This window comes from Pristiophorus japonicus, chromosome 1 (genome assembly GCF_044704955.1).
Source record: "Pristiophorus japonicus isolate sPriJap1 chromosome 1, sPriJap1.hap1, whole genome shotgun sequence".
Classification (NCBI taxonomy): domain Eukaryota; kingdom Metazoa; phylum Chordata; class Chondrichthyes; family Pristiophoridae; genus Pristiophorus; species Pristiophorus japonicus.
Genome location: NC_091977.1, coordinates 410,677,030 through 410,700,469, shown reverse-complemented (window position 1 = coordinate 410,700,469; position 23,440 = coordinate 410,677,030). Strand labels below are relative to the sequence as shown.

The 23,440-nt window shown below is 55.9% G+C and overlaps 1 protein-coding gene across 2 annotated transcripts in view; it reads left to right on the top strand.

Annotated features, from left to right (window-relative positions):
- The first annotated feature begins 365 nt into the window (after positions 1-365).
- Positions 366-23,440, top strand: part of LOC139275064 (NSFL1 cofactor p47-like) — an 85,755-nt gene continuing 62,680 nt past the window's right edge. For both annotated transcript variants that reach the window (XM_070892017.1, XM_070892009.1), the window contains exon 1: positions 366-482. In XM_070892017.1, the coding sequence (XP_070748118.1) occupies positions 372-482 (111 nt within the window). In that variant the 5' untranslated portion in view covers positions 366-371. The remainder of the gene's footprint in view (positions 483-23,440) is intronic.

The following is a 23,440-nucleotide window of genomic DNA, read 5'->3' as shown; positions in this document are numbered from 1 at the left end:
ACCTGAGAGGGCAGTTTAACGTCTCATCCAAAAGACGGCACCTCTAACAGTGCCGCACTCCCTCAGCACTGCACTGGAGTGACAGCCTCGATTGATGTGCTCAAAAGTCTCTGGAGTGGGACTTGAACCGACAACCTTCAGAACTCAAGAGACCAACTGAGTCACTGCTGACAGAGGAGCTAGGAGAGGGCGGGGAAGGGAAGGGGAGATGGAAAGTCCAGGCTCCAGTGGCGGTAATAGGGTGCGAATGCTCTTCCTCGATGCACTTTGTGCTGCGACCGGGCGCTTCAGCTCCGCCGCCCTGCTCCAGGAACCGGCACACCCAGCCGCAGCGTGGGCTGGCGCAGACCGGAAGCGGCGGAGGGGCCAAGATGGCGGAGGGTGCCGAGCGGGAGGAGCAGACGCGGCGGTTGGTGCGGCTGACCGGGGCGCTGGAGGAGCGGGCCAGGGCTCAGCTGGAGGCGGCCGGGTGGGATGTGCAGGTGACGGACTCGCTCGCTCAGGGTTTTTTTTTAATTCCCCCTGTGATCTCGTCCCCCCGCCCCGGGGTTTTATTCTTTCTCTCGGTCGGGTATGTAAGAGGCCGTGACGCACTTGTTGACGATTGCGATTTCCGAAGTGTCGCCGGCCGCCGGCCCCCTGAGCACACGGCGCCGGCAACACGGCTCAGGGTTACTGCCGCCTGTCGAGCGCAAACTGCGACAAGCCCCTGGTTTAACACTAAGTGTCCCGGTGCTGAATCTCTGAGGTGGGTGGGGACGGTCCCGTCACTCCGCCAGAGCCGGCTCTCCACTCAGGCTTAGGGTCGGATTACGATGGTTTGACAAATCGCATCTGGACCAGGGACACTGTAATGTTGGAAAGAGAACATGTTCCTTTTATCAACATTTTGATCCATCAGTTTTCTGTGATCAGCACAAAAAATGGGCGAATGTACGGTGATCTCAGTATTGTGTGATTCATACTGATATTGCCACACATTCACTCACCCATTTTTATCAACGAGCTGAGGGATAAAAATGAACTTGATTACCTTTCCCACCCTGTTGTATAAATCAAAGAATCATAGAATTTTCCAGCACAGAAGGAGGTCATTTCTGTCCATCGTGTCCACGCCGGACAACAAAGAGCTATCCAGCCTAATCCCACATTCCAGCTCTTGGGGGTTGACAGTGGATGGGCAATGGCAGACATTTAGAGACCGCATGGATGAACTACAACAATTGTACATCCCTGTCTGGCATAAAAAGAAAAAAGGGAAGGTGTGGCTATCAAGGGAAATCAGGGATAGTATTAAAGCCAAGGAAGTGGCATACAAATTGGCCAGAAATAGCAGCGAACCTGGGAACTGGGAGAAATTTAGAACTCAGCAGAGGAGGACAAAGGGTTTGATTAGGGCAGGGAAAATAGAGTACGAGAGGAAGCTTGCAGGGAACATTAAAATGGACTGCAAAAGCTTCTATAGATATGTAAAGACAAAAAAGTTAGTAAAGACAAACGTAGGTCCCCTGCAGTCAGAATCAGGGGAAGTCATAACTAGGAACAAAGAAATGGCAGACCAATTGAACAAGTACTTTGGTTTGGTATTCACTAAGAAGGACACAAACAACCTTCCGGATATAAAAGGGGTCAGAGGGTCTAGTAAGAAGGAGGAACTGAGGGAAATCCTTATTGGTCGGGAAATTGTGTTGGGAAATTGATGGGCTTGAAGGCCGATAAATCCCCAAGGCCTGATGGTCTGCATCCCAGAGTACTTAAGGAGGTGGCCTTGGAAATAGCGGATGCATTGACAGTCATTTTCCAACATTCCATAGACTCTGGATCAGTTCCTATGGAGTGGAGGGTAGCCAATGTAACCCCACTTTTTAAAAAAGGAGGGAGAGAGAAAACAGGGAATTATAGACCGGTCAGCCTGAAATCGGTAGTGGGTAAAATGATGGAATCAATTATTAAGGATGTCATAGCAGCGGATTTGGAAAGAGGTGACATGGATTTGTGAAAGGGAAATCATGCTGGACAAATCTTCTGGAATTTTTTGATGATGTTTCCAGTAGAGTGGACAAGGGAGAACCAGTTGATGTGGTGTATTTGGACTTTCAGAAGGCTTTCGACAAGGTCCCACACAAGAGATTAATGTACAAAGTTAAAGCACATGGGATTGGGGGTAGTGTGCTGACGTGGATTGAGAACTGGTTGTCAGACAGGAAGCAAAGAGTAGGAGTAAATGAGTACTTTTCAGAGTGGCAGGCAGTGACTAGTGGGGTACTGTAGCAAGGTTCTGTGCTGGGGCCCCAGCTGTTAACATTGTAAATTAATGAATTAGACGAGGGGATTAAATGTAGTATCTCCAAATTTGCAGATGACACTAAGTTGGGTGGCAGTGTGAGCTGCGAGGAGGATGCTATGAGGCTGCAGAGTGACTTAGATAGGTTAGGTGAGTGGGCAAATGCATGGCAGATGAAGTATAATGTGGATAAATGTGAGGTTATCCACTTTGGTGGTAAAAACAGAGAGACAGACTGTTATCTGAATGGTGACAGATTAAGAAAAGGGGAGGTGCAACGAGACCTGGGTGTCATGGTACATCAGTCATTGAAGGTTGGCATGCAGGTACAGCAGGCGGTTAAGAAAGCAAATGGCATGTTGGCCTTCATAGCGAGGGGATTTGAGTACAGGGGCAGGGAGGTGTTACTGCAGTTGTACAGGGCCTTGGTGAGGCCACACCTGGAGTATTGTGTACAGTTTTGGTCTCCTAACTTGAGGAAGGACGTTCTTGCTATTGAGGGAGTGCAGCGAAGGTTCACTAGACTGATTCCCGGGATGGCGGGACTGACATATCAAGAAAGACTGGATCAACTGGGCTTGTATTCACTGGAGTTCAGAAGAATGAGAGGGGATCTCATAGAAACGTTTAAAATTCTGACGGGTTTAGACAAGTTAGATGCAGGAAGAATGTTCCCAATGTTGGGGAAGTCCAGAACCAGGGGTCACAGTCTAAGGATAAGGGAGGGGTAAGCCATTTAGGACCGAGATGAGGAGAAACCTCTTCACCCAGAGAGTGGTGAACCTGTGGAATTCTCTACCACAGAAAGTTGTTGAGGCCAATTCACTAAATATATTCAAAAAGGAGTTAGATGTCATCCTTACTACTAGAGGAATCAAGGGATATGGTGAGAAAGCAGGAATGGGGTACTGAAGTTGCATGTTCAGCCATGAACTCATTGAATGACGGTGCAGGCTTTAGGGCCGAATGGCCTTCTCCTGCACCTATTTTCTATGTTTCTATGGTCCATAGCCCTATAAGTTAGGGAACTTCAGGTGCACATCCAGGTACATTTTAAATGTGATGGGCGTTTCTGCCTCTACCACCCTTTCAGTTTGTGAATTCCAGACTCCAACCACCCTCTGGGTGAAGAAATTCCCCTCAAATCCCCTCCAAACCCCCTACCAATTACTTTAAATCTATGCCCCCTGGTTCTTGACCCCTCTGCTAAGGGAAATGGGTTCGTCCTATCCATTCTACACAAGAAACAGGAGCAGGTCATTTGGCCCCTCGAGCCTGTTCCGCCATTCAATAAGATCATGGCTGATCTGATCACCAACTCAGCCCCACTTCCCTGCCCGCTCCCCATAACCCTTTACTCCCTTATCGCTCAAAAATCTGTCTATCTCCGCCTTTAATATATTTAATGACCCAACCCCTCAGCTCTCTGGGGCAGAGAATTCCATAGATTTACAACCCTCTGAGAGAAAAAATTTCTCCTCATCTCAGTTTTAAATGGGCGGCTCCTTATTCTAAGACTATGTCCCTTAGTTTTAGTTTCCCCTATGAGTGGACAAATCCTCTCTGCATCCACCTTGTCAAGCCCCCTCATTATCTTATAAGTTTCAATAAGATCATCTCTCATTCTTCTGAACTCCAATGTGTCTAGGTCCAACCTACTCAACCTATCTTCATAAGTCAACTCCCTCAACCTATCTTCATAAGTCAACCACCTCATCTCCTGAATCAACCTAGTGAACCTTCTCTGCACAGCCTGCAATGCAAGTATATCCTTAAATACGGAGACCAAAACTATATGCAGTACTCCAGGTATGGCCTCACCAATACCCTGTACAGTTGTAGCAGGACTTCTCTGCTTTTATACTCTATCCCCCTTGCAATAAAGGCCAACATTCTATTTGTCTTCCTGATTACTTGCTGTACCTGTATACTAACTTTTTGTGTTTCATGTACAAGGACCCCCCCAGGTCTCTCTGTACTGCAGCACTTTGCAATTTGCATTATTTTGCAAATACATTACCCCACACTTCTCCGGATTAAATTCCATTTAGGCCCCTCTTAATTTTATACACCTCAATAAGGTCTCCCTTCGGCCTGCTGTTACAAAGAAAACAAACCCAGCCTATCCAATCTTTCCTCATAGCTAAAATTCTCCAGTCCTGGCAACATCCTCGTACATCTCATCTGTACCCTCTCTAGTACAATCGCATCTTTCCTGTAATGTGGTGACCAGAACTGCACACTGTGCTCTAGCTGTGGCCGAACTAGTGTTTTATACAGTTCAGGCATAACTTCCCTGCTCTTGTATTCTATGCCTCGGCTAATAAAGGCAAGTATTCCGTACATCTTAAATCATATTTTCCTGGCCTGCTATCTTCAGGGATCTGTGGACATGCACTCCAAGGTCCCCTTGTTCCTCTACATTTCTCGGTGTCCGCCCATTTAATGTGTGCTCCCTTGCCTTGTTAGCCTGCCGCAAATGCATTACCTCACACTTCTCCGGATTAAATTCCATTTGCCACTGTTCTGGCCACCTGACCAGTTCATTGATATTTTCCTGCAGTCTACAGCTTTCTTCTTCATTATCAACCACACAGTCGATTTTAGTATCATCTGCAAACTTCTTAATCATTCCCCCTACATTCAAGTCTAAATCATTGATATATACCACAAAAAGCAAGGGACCTAGTACTGAGCCCTGCAGGACCTCACTGGAAACAGCCTGCCAGTCACAAAAACACCCAACAACCATTATCCTTTGCTTTCTGCCTCTGAGCCAATTTTGGATCCGACTTACCACTTTGCCCTGGATCCCATGGGCTTTTACTTTCATGACCAGTCTGTCATGTGGGACCTTATCAAAAGCCTTACTAAAATCCATATACACTACATCAAATGCACTACCCTCACCGACCCTCCTTGTTACCTCAAAAAATTAAATCAGGTTAGTCAGACATGACCTTCCCTTAACGAATCCTGCTGACTATCCTTGATTAATCTGTGTCTTTCTAAATGAAGATTTATCCTATCCCTCAGAATTTTTCCAATAATTTTCCAACCCACCGAGGTTAGGCTGACTGCCTGGTATTGCTCAGTCTATCCTTTTGTCCCTTTTTAAACAAAGGTACCACGTTCTCAGTCCTCCAGTCCTCCGGCACTGCACCTGTAGCCAGAGAGGATTGGAAAATGATGGTCAGAGCTTCTGCTATTTCCTTTTTTGCTTCTCTTCAGCCTGGGATACATTTCATCCAGGCCTGTAAATGTTCCGCTCTCAGGATTTTATGGAGAAAATACACAAGATTTTCCTCAGTCCATACAATCCTAATGGTTTCAGAAGTTGCAGAGATTTCCTTGCGTTGCCCAGGGTTTTGCGGTAAGAATAGCAGTGAGGCTATCAGCGCTCACCGTTAAAGGAGGAAATCAGACGGTAACATTCCGGCGTTCATACAAGCACAATTAAATATGGAAATTAGGAAGTTGCTGTGTGAGTTACCCTGTTCCTCTACAAGCTTTGCTCCAAGAATCATATAATTGTTGCAGCACAGTCGGAGGCCATTCAGCCCATCGAGTCCGAACTGGCTCTCTGCAAGAGCACTTCAGCTCGTCCCAATCCCCTGCCCTTTCACCGTAGCCCTGCAATTCCTTTTTATTTCAGCTACTTATCGAATTCCCTTTTGAAAGCCATGATTGAATCTGCCTCCACCACACTTTCAAGCAATGCATCCCAGATCAGAACCACTCGCTCTATTTAAAAAAAAAAGTTTTTCCTTTTGGACCTTCTGCCAATCACCACCTTAAATCTGTGTCCTCTTGTTCTCGACCCTTCCACCAATGGGAACAATTTCTCTCTATCTACTCTGTCTAGACCCCTCATGATTTTGAACACCTCTATCAAATCTCCTCACAATCTTCTCTGCTCTAAGGAGAACCAGCCCAACTTCTCTAGTCCATCCACGTAACTCATCCCTGGAACCATTTTGGTAAATCTTTTCTGCACCCTCTCTCAAGCTTTCACATCCTTCCTAAAGTGCGGTGCCCAGAATTGAACATAATACTCTAATTGTGGCCGAACCAGTGTTTTATAAAGGTTCATCATAACATCCTTGCTTCTGTACTCTTTTCCTCTATTTATTAAGCCCAGGATCCCGTATGCTTTTTTAACCACATTCTCAACCTGTCCTGCCACCGTCAACGATTTGTGCACATATATCCCCAGGTCTCTCTCTTTCTGCATTCCCTTTAGAATTGTATCCTTTAGTTTATATTGCCTCTCCTCATTCTTCCAACCAAAATGTATCTCTTCGATAGACTCTGTATTCACAAACATGCAACAGCATGAAGTTCAGGTGCTCACCCACCAGATACCCACTTAACACACCAGAAAAAGTTGGGGCTTGTCCATTCAAGTATAAATGATTTTTCAATGCCATGGCAAGTCTTAATTACTGCCAAACAACCTCTCTGGCACTGAAAATTAACTTTTATAAGTGTGAAGACTCATCCCTTCAGATTTTAATTATTGTTGGAGATTTTAAAAAGTATATTTCTTTTACTTTTGATTACTATCTTTTATTTCTCAATAACATATTTCTTTCCCTCTCTTTATTTTGCTTTCTGCACATGATTTTACATTGAATTAACTATTATGACATACACTTCCTGGTTTAGACTCTGTGTCTCAGTAAGGATTCTTCAATCTGATTGGTTGCAGAGACACCGTTGCTTGTCCTGTTCACACAGGTCCCATATCCCCTGTAGAGGACGCCATACTATTTGGTTCACAAATCACCGCAAGTTCCAGTGCAAAAACCCACAAAGTCTGTGTAAGTGCAATGGACAGCAAGCACATTCATTCGCTGCTGATCATTAAATCTGAGCCATTGTTCTCAACATTGTAAAGCAGATAAATTAGGCTATATTTTGAACTGAGTGATGAATGAACAGCGGCAATCGTTCGTTACACTTACCCTTGCCCATAGACTTTCTATGGGCTTTCACACTGCACGTCAGCCAATTACAGGGCATCTGGAACCTGTGAGAACAGGGCAAGCAACTGTATTTCCTTTAATTTTTCTTAAAAACTCCATCAATAATTAAAATCTGATGGAATGAGACTCCACACAAAATTAATTTTCAATGCCGGGGGTTGTTTGGAAGTAATTAAGACTTGCCACACTGCTAAAAGGATATTTACATTGGGATGGACAAGCCCTAACTTTTTTTCTGACGAGTTTAGTTTGTATCCATGAGATAAGTACAGCAACTTCACAGCGTTTAATGTATTTGAATGAGGAGCCAGATGCTATTTTCGGGCAACCTTTGGAGGAACATCGCATCTTGGACAGCAACGTCTGGAATTCTGCATTTAACTGCAGATGTGCAGTGGCCGGAAGTTGCTGTTAGCCTCACTGTTATTTCTACAGCAAAATCTGTCCCATTATAGTTTGCATTCCTGTCAGCTGTCCCCTTTTTGGACCCTCAGGATTGACAATTTAGGTAGTATTCCTTTCTCTTGTAGAAATCTAGCTCATTAGATTACTGGTCTCTTCTGTTGACTGTCCTTGTGCCTTGATACAATTTTTGGAAACTTAGGGCCCAAGTTTCGAGCCGCGTCTAGAACGGCGCAGTCCCGACGTGGACACCCGTTTTTCGCGCCACAAAGTGCGCCTAAAAAAACCCTCCAGATTCTCCACCTCCCTGCAGGTCCTCTGGCCCTCGGCGCAGCGCAGCACGAGCTGTAGGGGGCAGAGCCAGGTCCCTGCGCTGAAAACAGTGCCGGGTACTCTGCACATGCGCGCTACAGTGGGCGCGCATGTGCAGTAGCTCCAGGCGCCCAAAACTGTGTGGGAGGGGCCGAAGCACGCAGCCCCTGGCCGAATGGCCTCACTGGGGCTGCGTGAATAAGGCTCCTCCCAGGCCAGCTCCTGCTTCCTCCCGAGCCGACTCGACTCCCGCCACCCCCTGACTGGACCTGACCCGACCCGACTCCCGCTCCCCCCCCTGCCCCCGGACTGGATCCGACCTGACCTCCCTCCCCCCAACCTGACCTCCCTCTCCCTCCCTCCCCCCGACCCGAACCGAACTCCCTCCCACCACCCCCGACCCGCGCTCCCCCCGACCCGACCCAACGCCACCTACCTGTAAATCTGGTGGTGGGGACGAGCCCTGCCCGAAGTCTCGGGCCCGGTCCATTCAGCCTCCCTCCCCCTTCTCCTTTCCTCCCCCCCGCAATCTCCTTTCCCCCCGCAATCTCCTTTCCCCCCGCAATCTCCTTTCCCCCCGCAATCTCCTTTCCCCCCGCAATCTCCTTTCCCCCCGCAATCTCCTTTCCCCCCGCAATCTCCTTTCCCCCCGCAATCTCCTTTCCCCCCGCAATCTCCTTTCCCCCCGCAATCTCCTTTCCCCCCGCAATCTCCTTTCCCCCCGCAATCTCCTTTCCCCCCGCAATCTCCTTTCCCCCCGCAATCTCCTTTCCCCCCGCAATCTCCTTTCCCCCCGCAATCTCCTTTCCCCCCGCAATCTCCTTTCCCCCCGCAATCTCCTTTCCCCCCGCAATCTCCTTTCCCCCCGCAATCTCCTTTCCCCCCGCAATCTCCTTTCCCCCCGCAATCTCCTTTCCCCCCGCAATCTCCTTTCCCCCCGCAATCTCCTTTCCCCCCGCAATCTCCTTTCCCCCCGCAATCTCCTTTCCCCCCGCAATCTCCTTTCCCCCCGCAATCTCCTTTCCCCCCGCAATCTCCTTTCCCCCCGCAATCTCCTTTCCCCCCGCAATCTCCTTTCCCCCCGCAATCTCCTTTCCCCCCGCAATCTCCTTTCCCCCCGCAATCTCCTTTCCCCCCGCAATCTCCTTTCCCCCCGCAATCTCCTTTCCCCCCGCAATCTCCTTTCCCCCCGCAATCTCCTTTCCCCCCGCAATCTCCTTTCCCCCCGCAATCTCCTTTCCCCCCGCAATCTCCTTTCCCCCCGCAATCTCCTTTCCCCCCGCAATCTCCTTTCCCCCCGCAATCTCCTTTCCCCCCGCAATCTCCTTTCCCCCCGCAATCTCCTTTCCCCCCGCAATCTCCTTTCCCCCCGCAATCTCCTTTCCCCCCGCAATCTCCTTTCCCCCCGCAATCTCCTTTCCCCCCGCAATCTCCTTTCCCCCCGCAATCTCCTTTCCCCCCGCAATCTCCTTTCCCCCCGCAATCTCCTTTCCCCCCGCAATCTCCTTTCCCCCCGCAATCTCCTTTCCCCCCGCAATCTCCTTTCCCCCCGCAATCTCCTTTCCCCCCGCAATCTCCTTTCCCCCCGCAATCTCCTTTCCCCCCGCAATCTCCTTTCCCCCCGCAATCTCCTTTCCCCCCGCAATCTCCTTTCCCCCCGCAATCTCCTTTCCCCCCGCAATCTCCTTTCCCCCCGCAATCTCCTTTCCCCCCGCAATCTCCTTTCCCCCCGCAATCTCCTTTCCCCCCGCAATCTCCTTTCCCCCCGCAATCTCCTTTCCCCCCGCAATCTCCTTTCCCCCCGCAATCTCCTTTCCCCCCGCAATCTCCTTTCCCCCCGCAATCTCCTTTCCCCCCGCAATCTCCTTTCCCCCCGCAATCTCCTTTCCCCCCGCAATCTCCTTTCCCCCCGCAATCTCCTTTCCCCCCGCAATCTCCTTTCCCCCCGCAATCTCCTTTCCCCCCGCAATCTCCTTTCCCCCCGCAATCTCCTTTCCCCCCGCAATCTCCTTTCCCCCCGCAATCTCCTTTCCCCCCGCAATCTCCTTTCCCCCCGCAATCTCCTTTCCCCCCGCAATCTCCTTTCCCCCCGCAATCTCCTTTCCCCCCGCAATCTCCTTTCCCCCCGCAATCTCCTTTCCCCCCGCAATCTCCTTTCCCCCCGCAATCTCCTTTCCCCCCGCAATCTCCTTTCCCCCCGCAATCTCCTTTCCCCCCGCAATCTCCTTTCCCCCCGCAATCTCCTTTCCCCCCGCAATCTCCTTTCCCCCCGCAATCTCCTTTCCCCCCGCAATCTCCTTTCCCCCCGCAATCTCCTTTCCCCCCGCAATCTCCTTTCCCCCCGCAATCTCCTTTCCCCCCGCAATCTCCTTTCCCCCCGCAATCTCCTTTCCCCCCGCAATCTCCTTTCCCCCCGCAATCTCCTTTCCCCCCGCAATCTCCTTTCCCCCCGCAATCTCCTTTCCCCCCGCAATCTCCTTTCCCCCCGCAATCTCCTTTCCCCCCGCAATCTCCTTTCCCCCCGCAATCTCCTTTCCCCCCGCAATCTCCTTTCCCCCCGCAATCTCCTTTCCCCCCGCAATCTCCTTTCCCCCCGCAATCTCCTTTCCCCCCGCAATCTCCTTTCCCCCCGCAATCTCCTTTCCCCCCGCAATCTCCTTTCCCCCCGCAATCTCCTTTCCCCCCGCAATCTCCTTTCCCCCCGCAATCTCCTTTCCCCCCGCAATCTCCTTTCCCCCCGCAATCTCCTTTCCCCCCGCAATCTCCTTTCCCCCCGCAATCTCCTTTCCCCCCGCAATCTCCTTTCCCCCCGCAATCTCCTTTCCCCCCGCAATCTCCTTTCCCCCCGCAATCTCCTTTCCCCCCGCAATCTCCTTTCCCCCCGCAATCTCCTTTCCCCCCGCAATCTCCTTTCCCCCCGCAATCTCCTTTCCCCCCGCAATCTCCTTTCCCCCCGCAATCTCCTTTCCCCCCGCAATCTCCTTTCCCCCCGCAATCTCCTTTCCCCCCGCAATCTCCTTTCCCCCCGCAATCTCCTTTCCCCCCGCAATCTCCTTTCCCCCCGCAATCTCCTTTCCCCCCGCAATCTCCTTTCCCCCCGCAATCTCCTTTCCCCCCGCAATCTCCTTTCCCCCCGCAATCTCCTTTCCCCCCGCAATCTCCTTTCCCCCCGCAATCTCCTTTCCCCCCGCAATCTCCTTTCCCCCCGCAATCTCCTTTCCCCCCGCAATCTCCTTTCCCCCCGCAATCTCCTTTCCCCCCGCAATCTCCTTTCCCCCCGCAATCTCCTTTCCCCCCGCAATCTCCTTTCCCCCCGCAATCTCCTTTCCCCCCGCAATCTCCTTTCCCCCCGCAATCTCCTTTCCCCCCGCAATCTCCTTTCCCCCCGCAATCTCCTTTCCCCCCGCAATCTCCTTTCCCCCCGCAATCTCCTTTCCCCCCGCAATCTCCTTTCCCCCCGCAATCTCCTTTCCCCCCGCAATCTCCTTTCCCCCCGCAATCTCCTTTCCCCCCGCAATCTCCTTTCCCCCCGCAATCTCCTTTCCCCCCGCAATCTCCTTTCCCCCCGCAATCTCCTTTCCCCCCGCAATCTCCTTTCCCCCCGCAATCTCCTTTCCCCCCGCAATCTCCTTTCCCCCCGCAATCTCCTTTCCCCCCGCAATCTCCTTTCCCCCCGCAATCTCCTTTCCCCCCGCAATCTCCTTTCCCCCCGCAATCTCCTTTCCCCCCGCAATCTCCTTTCCCCCCGCAATCTCCTTTCCCCCCGCAATCTCCTTTCCCCCCGCAATCTCCTTTCCCCCCGCAATCTCCTTTCCCCCCGCAATCTCCTTTCCCCCCGCAATCTCCTTTCCCCCCGCAATCTCCTTTCCCCCCGCAATCTCCTTTCCCCCCGCAATCTCCTTTCCCCCCGCAATCTCCTTTCCCCCCGCAATCTCCTTTCCCCCCGCAATCTCCTTTCCCCCCGCAATCTCCTTTCCCCCCGCAATCTCCTTTCCCCCCGCAATCTCCTTTCCCCCCGCAATCTCCTTTCCCCCCGCAATCTCCTTTCCCCCCGCAATCTCCTTTCCCCCCGCAATCTCCTTTCCCCCCGCAATCTCCTTTCCCCCCGCAATCTCCTTTCCCCCCGCAATCTCCTTTCCCCCCGCAATCTCCTTTCCCCCCGCAATCTCCTTTCCCCCCGCAATCTCCTTTCCCCCCGCAATCTCCTTTCCCCCCGCAATCTCCTTTCCCCCCGCAATCTCCTTTCCCCCCGCAATCTCCTTTCCCCCCGCAATCTCCTTTCCCCCCGCAATCTCCTTTCCCCCCGCAATCTCCTTTCCCCCCGCAATCTCCTTTCCCCCCGCAATCTCCTTTCCCCCCGCAATCTCCTTTCCCCCCGCAATCTCCTTTCCCCCCGCAATCTCCTTTCCCCCCGCAATCTCCTTTCCCCCCGCAATCTCCTTTCCCCCCGCAATCTCCTTTCCCCCCGCAATCTCCTTTCCCCCCGCAATCTCCTTTCCCCCCGCAATCTCCTTTCCCCCCGCAATCTCCTTTCCCCCCGCAATCTCCTTTCCCCCCGCAATCTCCTTTCCCCCCGCAATCTCCTTTCCCCCCGCAATCTCCTTTCCCCCCGCAATCTCCTTTCCCCCCGCAATCTCCTTTCCCCCCGCAATCTCCTTTCCCCCCGCAATCTCCTTTCCCCCCGCAATCTCCTTTCCCCCCGCAATCTCCTTTCCCCCCGCAATCTCCTTTCCCCCCGCAATCTCCTTTCCCCCCGCAATCTCCTTTCCCCCCGCAATCTCCTTTCCCCCCGCAATCTCCTTTCCCCCCGCAATCTCCTTTCCCCCCGCAATCTCCTTTCCCCCCGCAATCTCCTTTCCCCCCGCAATCTCCTTTCCCCCCGCAATCTCCTTTCCCCCCGCAATCTCCTTTCCCCCCGCAATCTCCTTTCCCCCCGCAATCTCCTTTCCCCCCGCAATCTCCTTTCCCCCCGCAATCTCCTTTCCCCCCGCAATCTCCTTTCCCCCCGCAATCTCCTTTCCCCCCGCAATCTCCTTTCCCCCCGCAATCTCCTTTCCCCCCGCAATCTCCTTTCCCCCCGCAATCTCCTTTCCCCCCGCAATCTCCTTTCCCCCCGCAATCTCCTTTCCCCCCGCAATCTCCTTTCCCCCCGCAATCTCCTTTCCCCCCGCAATCTCCTTTCCCCCCGCAATCTCCTTTCCCCCCGCAATCTCCTTTCCCCCCGCAATCTCCTTTCCCCCCGCAATCTCCTTTCCCCCCGCAATCTCCTTTCCCCCCGCAATCTCCTTTCCCCCCGCAATCTCCTTTCCCCCCGCAATCTCCTTTCCCCCCGCAATCTCCTTTCCCCCCGCAATCTCCTTTCCCCCCGCAATCTCCTTTCCCCCCGCAATCTCCTTTCCCCCCGCAATCTCCTTTCCCCCCGCAATCTCCTTTCCCCCCGCAATCTCCTTTCCCCCCGCAATCTCCTTTCCCCCCGCAATCTCCTTTCCCCCCGCAATCTCCTTTCCCCCCGCAATCTCCTTTCCCCCCGCAATCTCCTTTCCCCCCGCAATCTCCTTTCCCCCCGCAATCTCCTTTCCCCCCGCAATCTCCTTTCCCCCCGCAATCTCCTTTCCCCCCGCAATCTCCTTTCCCCCCGCAATCTCCTTTCCCCCCGCAATCTCCTTTCCCCCCGCAATCTCCTTTCCCCCCGCAATCTCCTTTCCCCCCGCAATCTCCTTTCCCCCCGCAATCTCCTTTCCCCCCGCAATCTCCTTTCCCCCCGCAATCTCCTTTCCCCCCGCAATCTCCTTTCCCCCCGCAATCTCCTTTCCCCCCGCAATCTCCTTTCCCCCCGCAATCTCCTTTCCCCCCGCAATCTCCTTTCCCCCCGCAATCTCCTTTCCCCCCGCAATCTCCTTTCCCCCCGCAATCTCCTTTCCCCCCGCAATCTCCTTTCCCCCCGCAATCTCCTTTCCCCCCGCAATCTCCTTTCCCCCCGCAATCTCCTTTCCCCCCGCAATCTCCTTTCCCCCCGCAATCTCCTTTCCCCCCGCAATCTCCTTTCCCCCCGCAATCTCCTTTCCCCCCGCAATCTCCTTTCCCCCCGCAATCTCCTTTCCCCCCGCAATCTCCTTTCCCCCCGCAATCTCCTTTCCCCCCGCAATCTCCTTTCCCCCCGCAATCTCCTTTCCCCCCGCAATCTCCTTTCCCCCCGCAATCTCCTTTCCCCCCGCAATCTCCTTTCCCCCCGCAATCTCCTTTCCCCCCGCAATCTCCTTTCCCCCCGCAATCTCCTTTCCCCCCGCAATCTCCTTTCCCCCCGCAATCTCCTTTCCCCCCGCAATCTCCTTTCCCCCCGCAATCTCCTTTCCCCCCGCAATCTCCTTTCCCCCCGCAATCTCCTTTCCCCCCGCAATCTCCTTTCCCCCCGCAATCTCCTTTCCCCCCGCAATCTCCTTTCCCCCCGCAATCTCCTTTCCCCCCGCAATCTCCTTTCCCCCCGCAATCTCCTTTCCCCCCGCAATCTCCTTTCCCCCCGCAATCTCCTTTCCCCCCGCAATCTCCTTTCCCCCCGCAATCTCCTTTCCCCCCGCAATCTCCTTTCCCCCCGCAATCTCCTTTCCCCCCGCAATCTCCTTTCCCCCCGCAATCTCCTTTCCCCCCGCAATCTCCTTTCCCCCCGCAATCTCCTTTCCCCCCGCAATCTCCTTTCCCCCCGCAATCTCCTTTCCCCCCGCAATCTCCTTTCCCCCCGCAATCTCCTTTCCCCCCGCAATCTCCTTTCCCCCCGCAATCTCCTTTCCCCCCGCAATCTCCTTTCCCCCCGCAATCTCCTTTCCCCCCGCAATCTCCTTTCCCCCCGCAATCTCCTTTCCCCCCGCAATCTCCTTTCCCCCCGCAATCTCCTTTCCCCCCGCAATCTCCTTTCCCCCCGCAATCTCCTTTCCCCCCGCAATCTCCTTTCCCCCCGCAATCTCCTTTCCCCCCGCAATCTCCTTTCCCCCCGCAATCTCCTTTCCCCCCGCAATCTCCTTTCCCCCCGCAATCTCCTTTCCCCCCGCAATCTCCTTTCCCCCCGCAATCTCCTTTCCCCCCGCAATCTCCTTTCCCCCCGCAATCTCCTTTCCCCCCGCAATCTCCTTTCCCCCCGCAATCTCCTTTCCCCCCGCAATCTCCTTTCCCCCCGCAATCTCCTTTCCCCCCGCAATCTCCTTTCCCCCCGCAATCTCCTTTCCCCCCGCAATCTCCTTTCCCCCCGCAATCTCCTTTCCCCCCGCAATCTCCTTTCCCCCCGCAATCTCCTTTCCCCCCGCAATCTCCTTTCCCCCCGCAATCTCCTTTCCCCCCGCAATCTCCTTTCCCCCCGCAATCTCCTTTCCCCCCGCAATCTCCTTTCCCCCCGCAATCTCCTTTCCCCCCGCAATCTCCTTTCCCCCCGCAATCTCCTTTCCCCCCGCAATCTCCTTTCCCCCCGCAATCTCCTTTCCCCCCGCAATCTCCTTTCCCCCCGCAATCTCCTTTCCCCCCGCAATCTCCTTTCCCCCCGCAATCTCCTTTCCCCCCGCAATCTCCTTTCCCCCCGCAATCTCCTTTCCCCCCGCAATCTCCTTTCCCCCCGCAATCTCCTTTCCCCCCGCAATCTCCTTTCCCCCCGCAATCTCCTTTCCCCCCGCAATCTCCTTTCCCCCCGCAATCTCCTTTCCCCCCGCAATCTCCTTTCCCCCCGCAATCTCCTTTCCCCCCGCAATCTCCTTTCCCCCCGCAATCTCCTTTCCCCCCGCAATCTCCTTTCCCCCCGCAATCTCCTTTCCCCCCGCAATCTCCTTTCCCCCCGCAATCTCCTTTCCCCCCGCAATCTCCTTTCCCCCCGCAATCTCCTTTCCCCCCGCAATCTCCTTTCCCCCCGCAATCTCCTTTCCCCCCGCAATCTCCTTTCCCCCCGCAATCTCCTTTCTCCCCCGCAATCTCCTTTCCCCCCGCAATCTCCTTTCCCCCCGCAATCTCCTTTCCCCCCGCAATCTCCTTTCCCCCCGCAATCTCCTTTCCCCCCGCAATCTCCTTTCCCCCCGCAATCTCCTTTCCCCCCGCAATCTCCTTTCCCCCCGCAATCTCCTTTCCCCCCGCAATCTCCTTTCCCCCCGCAATCTCCTTTCCCCCCGCAATCTCCTTTCCCCCCGCAATCTCCTTTCCCCCCGCAATCTCCTTTCCCCCCGCAATCTCCTTTCCCCCCGCAATCTCCTTTCCCCCCGCAATCTCCTTTCCCCCCGCAATCTCCTTTCCCCCCGCAATCTCCTTTCCCCCCGCAATCTCCTTTCCCCCCGCAATCTCCTTTCCCCCCGCAATCTCCTTTCCCCCCGCAATCTCCTTTCCCCCCGCAATCTCCTTTCCCCCCGCAATCTCCTTTCCCCCCGCAATCTCCTTTCCCCCCGCAATCTCCTTTCCCCCCGCAATCTCCTTTCCCCCCGCAATCTCCTTTCCCCCCGCAATCTCCTTTCCCCCCGCAATCTCCTTTCCCCCCGCAATCTCCTTTCCCCCCGCAATCTCCTTTCCCCCCGCAATCTCCTTTCCCCCCGCAATCTCCTTTCCCCCCGCAATCTCCTTTCCCCCCGCAATCTCCTTTCCCCCCGCAATCTCCTTTCCCCCCGCAATCTCCTTTCCCCCCGCAATCTCCTTTCCCCCCGCAATCTCCTTTCCCCCCGCAATCTCCTTTCCCCCCGCAATCTCCTTTCCCCCCGCAATCTCCTTTCCCCCCGCAATCTCCTTTCCCCCCGCAATCTCCTTTCCCCCCGCAATCTCCTTTCCCCCCGCAATCTCCTTTCCCCCCGCAATCTCCTTTCCCCCCGCAATCTCCTTTCCCCCCGCAATCTCCTTTCCCCCCGCAATCTCCTTTCCCCCCGCAATCTCCTTTCCCCCCGCAATCTCCTTTCCCCCCGCAATCTCCTTTCCCCCCGCAATCTCCTTTCCCCCCGCAATCTCCTTTCCCCCCGCAATCTCCTTTCCCCCCGCAATCTCCTTTCCCCCCGCAATCTCCTTTCCCCCCGCAATCTCCTTTCCCCCCGCAATCTCCTTTCCCCCCGCAATCTCCTTTCCCCCCGCAATCTCCTTTCCCCCCGCAATCTCCTTTCCCCCCGCAATCTCCTTTCCCCCCGCAATCTCCTTTCCCCCCGCAATCTCCTTTCCCCCCGCAATCTCCTTTCCCCCCGCAATCTCCTTTCCCCCCGCAATCTCCTTTCCCCCCGCAATCTCCTTTCCCCCCGCAATCTCCTTTCCCCCCGCAATCTCCTTTCCCCCCGCAATCTCCTTTCCCCCCGCAATCTCCTTTCCCCCCGCAATCTCCTTTCCCCCCGCAATCTCCTTTCCCCCCGCAATCTCCTTTCCCCCCGCAATCTCCTTTCCCCCCGCAATCTCCTTTCCCCCCGCAATCTCCTTTCCCCCCGCAATCTCCTTTCCCCCCGCAATCTCCTTTCCCCCCGCAATCTCCTTTCCCCCCGCAATCTCCTTTCCCCCCGCAATCTCCTTTCCCCCCGCAATCTCCTTTCCCCCCGCAATCTCCTTTCCCCCCGCAATCTCCTTTCCCCCCGCAATCTCCTTTCCCCCCGCAATCTCCTTTCCCCCCGCAATCTCCTTTCCCCCCGCAATCTCCTTTCCCCCCGCAATCTCCTTTCCCCCCGCAATCTCCTTTCCCCCCGCAATCTCCTTTCCCCCCGCAATCTCCTTTCCCCCCGCAATCTCCTTTCCCCCCGCAATCTCCTTTCCCCCCGCAATCTCCTTTCCCCCCGCAATCTCCTTTCCCCCCGCAATCTCCTTTCCCCCCGCAATCTCCTTTCCCCCCGCAATCTCCTTTCCCCCCGCAATCTCCTTTCCCCCCGCAATCTCCTTTCCCCCCGCAATCTCCTTTCCCCCCGCAATCTCCTTTCCCCCCGCAATCTCCTTTCCCCCCGCAATCTCCTTTCCCCCCGCAATCTCCTTTCCCCCCGCAATCTCCTTTCCCCCCGCAATCTCCTTTCCCCCCGCAATCTCCTTTCCCCCCGCAATCTCCTTTCCCCCCGCAATCTCCTTTCCCCCCGCAATCTCCTTTCCCCCCGCAATCTCCTTTCCCCCCGCAATCTCCTTTCCCCCCGCAATCTCCTTTCCCCCCGCAATCTCCTTTCCCCCCGCAATCTCCTTTCCCCCCGCAATCTCCTTTCCCCCCGCAATCTCCTTTCCCCCCGCAATCTCCTTTCCCCCCGCAATCTCCTTTCCCCCCGCAATCTCCTTTCCCCCCGCAATCTCCTTTCCCCCCGCAATCTCCTTTCCCCCCGCAATCTCCTTTCCCCCCGCAATCTCCTTTCCCCCCGCAATCTCCTTTCCCCCCGCAATCTCCTTTCCCCCCGCAATCTCCTTTCCCCCCGCAATCTCCTTTCCCCCCGCAATCTCCTTTCCCCCCGCAATCTCCTTTCCCCCCGCAATTCCTTTCCCCCCGCAATCTCCTTTCCCCCCGCAATCTCCTTTCCCCCCGCAATCTCCTTTCCCCCCGCAATCTCCTTTCCCCCCGCAATCTCCTTTCCCCCCGCAATCTCCTTTCCCCCCGCAATCTCCTTTCCCCCCGCAATCTCCTTTCCCCCCGCAATCTCCTTTCCCCCCGCAATCTCCTTTCCCCCCGCAATCTCCTTTCCCCCCGCAATCTCCTTTCCCCCCGCAATCTCCTTTCCCCCCGCAATCTCCTTTCCCCCCGCAATCTCCTTTCCCCCCGCAATCTCCTTTCCCCCCGCAATCTCCTTTCCCCCCGCAATCTCCTTTCCCCCCGCAATCTCCTTTCCCCCCGCAATCTCCTTTCCCCCCGCAATCTCCTTTCCCCCCGCAATCTCCTTTCCCCCCGCAATCTCCTTTCCCCCCGCAATCTCCTTTCCCCCCGCAATCTCCTTTCCCCCCGCAATCTCCTTTCCCCCCGCAATCTCCTTTCCCCCCGCAATCTCCTTTCCCCCCGCAATCTCCTTTCCCCCCGCAATCTCCTTTCCCCCCGCAATCTCCTTTCCCCCCGCAATCTCCTTTCCCCCCGCAATCTCCTTTCCCCCCGCAATCTCCTTTCCCCCCGCAATCTCCTTTCCCCCCGCAATCTCCTTTCCCCCCGCAATCTCCTTTCCCCCCGCAATCTCCTTTCCCCCCGCAATCTCCTTTCCCCCCGCAATCTCCTTTCCCCCCGCAATCTCCTTTCCCCCCGCAATCTCCTTTCCCCCCGCAATCTCCTTTCCCCCCGCAATCTCCTTTCCCCCCGCAATCTCCTTTCCCCCCGCAATCTCCTTTCCCCCCGCAATCTCCTTTCCCCCCGCAATCTCCTTTCCCCCCGCAATCTCCTTTCCCCCCGCAATCTCCTTTCCCCCCGCAATCTCCTTTCCCCCCGCAATCTCCTTTCCCCCCGCAATCTCCTTTCCCCCCGCAATCTCCTTTCCCCCCGCAATCTCCTTTCCCCCCGCAATCTCCTTTCCCCCCGCAATCTCCTTTCCCCCCGCAATCTCCTTTCCCCCCGCAATCTCCTTTCCCCCCGCAATCTCCTTTCCCCCCGCAATCTCCTTTCCCCCCGCAATCTCCTTTCCCCCCGCAATCTCCTTTCCCCCCGCAATCTCCTTTCCCCCCGCAATCTCCTTTCCCCCCGCAATCTCCTTTCCCCCCGCAATCTCCTTTCCCCCCGCAATCTCCTTTCCCCCCGCAATCTCCTTTCCCCCCGCAATCTCCTTTCCCCCCGCAATCTCCTTTCCCCCCGCAATCTCCTTTCCCCCCGCAATCTCCTTTCCCCCCGCAATCTCCTTTCCCCCCGCAATCTCCTTTCCCCCCGCAATCTCCTTTCCCCCCGCAATCTCCTTTCCCCCCGCAATCTCCTTTCCCCCCGCAATCTCCTTTCCCCCCGCAATCTCCTTTCCCCCCGCAATCTCCTTTCCCCCCGCAATCTCCTTTCCCCCCGCAATCTCCTTTCCCCCCGCAATCTCCTTTCCCCCCGCAATCTCCTTTCCCCCCGCAATCTCCTTTCCCCCCGCAATCTCCTTTCCCCCCGCAATCTCCTTTCCCCCCGCAATCTCCTTTCCCCCCGCAATCTCCTTTCCCCCCGCAATCTCCTTTCCCCCCGCAATCTCCTTTCCCCCCGCAATCTCCTTTCCCCCCGCAATCTCCTTTCCCCCCGCAATCTCCTTTCCCCCCGCAATCTCCTTTCCCCCCGCAATCTCCTTTCCCCCCGCAATCTCCTTTCCCCCCGCAATCTCCTTTCCCCCCGCAATCTCCTTTCCCCCCGCAATCTCCTTTCCCCCCGCAATCTCCTTTCCCCCCGCAATCTCCTTTCCCCCCGCAATCTCCTTTCCCCCCGCAATCTCCTTTCCCCCCGCAATCTCCTTTCCCCCCGCAATCTCCTTTCCCCCCGCAATCTCCTTTCCCCCCGCAATCTCCTTTCCCCCCGCAATCTCCTTTCCCCCCGCAATCTCCTTTCCCCCCGCAATCTCCTTTCCCCCCGCAATCTCCTTTCCCCCCGCAATCTCCTTTCCCCCCGCAATCTCCTTTCCCCCCGCAATCTCCTTTCCCCCCGCAATCTCCTTTCCCCCCGCAATCTCCTTTCCCCCCGCAATCTCCTTTCCCCCCGCAATCTCCTTTCCCCCCGCAATCTCCTTTCCCCCCGCAATCTCCTTTCCCCCCGCAATCTCCTTTCCCCCCGCAATCTCCTTTCCCCCCGCAATCTCCTTTCCCCCCGCAATCTCCTTTCCCCCCGCAATCTCCTTTCCCCCCGCAATCTCCTTTCCCCCCGCAATCTCCTTTCCCCCCGCAATCTCCTTTCCCCCCGCAATCTCCTTTCCCCCCGCAATCTCCTTTCCCCCCGCAATCTCCTTTCCCCCCGCAATCTCCTTTCCCCCCGCAATCTCCTTTCCCCCCGCAATCTCCTTTCCCCCCGCAATCTCCTTTCCCCCCGCAATCTCCTTTCCCCCCGCAATCTCCTTTCCCCCCGCAATCTCCTTTCCCCCCGCAATCTCCTTTCCCCCCGCAATCTCCTTTCCCCCCGCAATCTCCTTTCCCCCCGCAATCTCCTTTCCCCCCGCAATCTCCTTTCCCCCCGCAATCTCCTTTCCCCCCGCAATCTCCTTTCCCCCCGCAATCTCCTTTCCCCCCGCAATCTCCTTTCCCCCCGCAATCTCCTTTCCCCCCGCAATCTCCTTTCCCCCCGCAATCTCCTTTCCCCCCGCAATCTCCTTTCCCCCCGCAATCTCCTTTCCCCCCGCAATCTCCTTTCCCCCCGCAATCTCCTTTCCCCCCGCAATCTCCTTTCCCCCCGCAATCTCCTTTCCCCCCGCAATCTCCTTTCCCCCCGCAATCTCCTTTCCCCCCGCAATCTCCTTTCCCCCCGCAATCTCCTTTCCCCCCGCAATCTCCTTTCCCCCCGCAATCTCCTTTCCCCCCGCAATCTCCTTTCCCCCCGCAATCTCCTTTCCCCCCGCAATCTCCTTTCCCCCCGCAATCTCCTTTCCCCCCGCAATCTCCTTTCCCCCCGCAATCTCCTTTCCCCCCGCAATCTCCTTTCCCCCCGCAATCTCCTTTCCCCCCGCAATCTCCTTTCCCCCCGCAATCTCCTTTCCCCCCGCAATCTCCTTTCCCCCCGCAATCTCCTTTCCCCCCGCAATCTCCTTTCCCCCCGCAATCTCCTTTCCCCCCGCAATCTCCTTTCCCCCCGCAATCTCCTTTCCCCCCGCAATCTCCTTTCCCCCCGCAATCTCCTTTCCCCCCGCAATCTCCTTTCCCCCCGCAATCTCCTTTCCCCCCGCAATCTCCTTTCCCCCCGCAATCTCCTTTCCCCCCGCAATCTCCTTTCCCCCCGCAATCTCCTTTCCCCCCGCAATCTCCTTTCCCCCCGCAATCTCCTTTCCCCCCGCAATCTCCTTTCCCCCCGCAATCTCCTTTCCCCCCGCAATCTCCTTTCCCCCCGCAATCTCCTTTCCCCCCGCAATCTCCTTTCCCCCCGCAATCTCCTTTCCCCCCGCAATCTCCTTTCCCCCCGCAATCTCCTTTCCCCCCGCAATCTCCTTTCCCCCCGCAATCTCCTTTCCCCCCGCAATCTCCTTTCCCCCCGCAATCTCCTTTCCCCCCGCAATCTCCTTTCCCCCCGCAATCTCCTTTCCCCCCGCAATCTCCTTTCCCCCCGCAATCTCCTTTCCCCCCGCAATCTCCTTTCCCCCCGCAATCTCCTTTCCCCCCGCAATCTCCTTTCCCCCCGCAATCTCCTTTCCCCCCGCAATCTCCTTTCCCCCCGCAATCTCCTTTCCCCCCGCAATCTCCTTTCCCCCCGCAATCTCCTTTCCCCCCGCAATCTCCTTTCCCCCCGCAATCTCCTTTCCCCCCGCAATCTCCTTTCCCCCCGCAATCTCCTTTCCCCCCGCAATCTCCTTTCCCCCCGCAATCTCCTTTCCCCCCGCAATCTCCTTTCCCCCCGCAATCTCCTTTCCCCCCGCAATCTCCTTTCCCCCCGCAATCTCCTTTCCCCCCGCAATCTCCTTTCCCCCCGCAATCTCCTTTCCCCCCGCAATCTCCTTTCCCCCCGCAATCTCCTTTCCCCCCGCAATCTCCTTTCCCCCCGCAATCTCCTTTCCCCCCGCAATCTCCTTTCCCCCCGCAATCTCCTTTCCCCCCGCAATCTCCTTTCCCCCCGCAATCTCCTTTCCCCCCGCAATCTCCTTTCCCCCCGCAATCTCCTTTCCCCCCGCAATCTCCTTTCCCCCCGCAATCTCCTTTCCCCCCGCAATCTCCTTTCCCCCCGCAATCTCCTTTCCCCCCGCAATCTCCTTTCCCCCCGCAATCTCCTTTCCCCCCGCAATCTCCTTTCCCCCCGCAATCTCCTTTCCCCCCGCAATCTCCTTTCCCCCCGCAATCTCCTTTCCCCCCGCAATCTCCTTTCCCCCCGCAATCTCCTTTCCCCCCGCAATCTCCTTTCCCCCCGCAATCTCCTTTCCCCCCGCAATCTCCTTTCCCCCCGCAATCTCCTTTCCCCCCGCAATCTCCTTTCCCCCCGCAATCTCCTTTCCCCCCGCAATCTCCTTTCCCCCCGCAATCTCCTTTCCCCCCGCAATCTCCTTTCCCCCCGCAATCTCCTTTCCCCCCGCAATCTCCTTTCCCCCCGCAATCTCCTTTCTCTCCCCCGCAATCTCCTTTCCCCCCGCAATCTCCTTTCCCCCCGCAATCTCCTTTCCCCCCGCAATCTCCTTTCCCCCCGCAATCTCCTTTCCCCCCGCAATCTCCTTTCCCCCCGCAATCTCCTTTCCCCCCGCAATCTCCTTTCCCCCCGCAATCTCCTTTCCCCCCGCAATCTCCTTTCCCCCCGCAATCTCCTTTCCCCCCGCAATCTCCTTTCCCCCCGCAATCTCCTTTCCCCCCGCAATCTCCTTTCCCCCCGCAATCTCCTTTCCCCCCGCAATCTCCTTTCCCCCCGCAATCTCCTTTCCCCCCGCAATCTCCTTTCCCCCCGCAA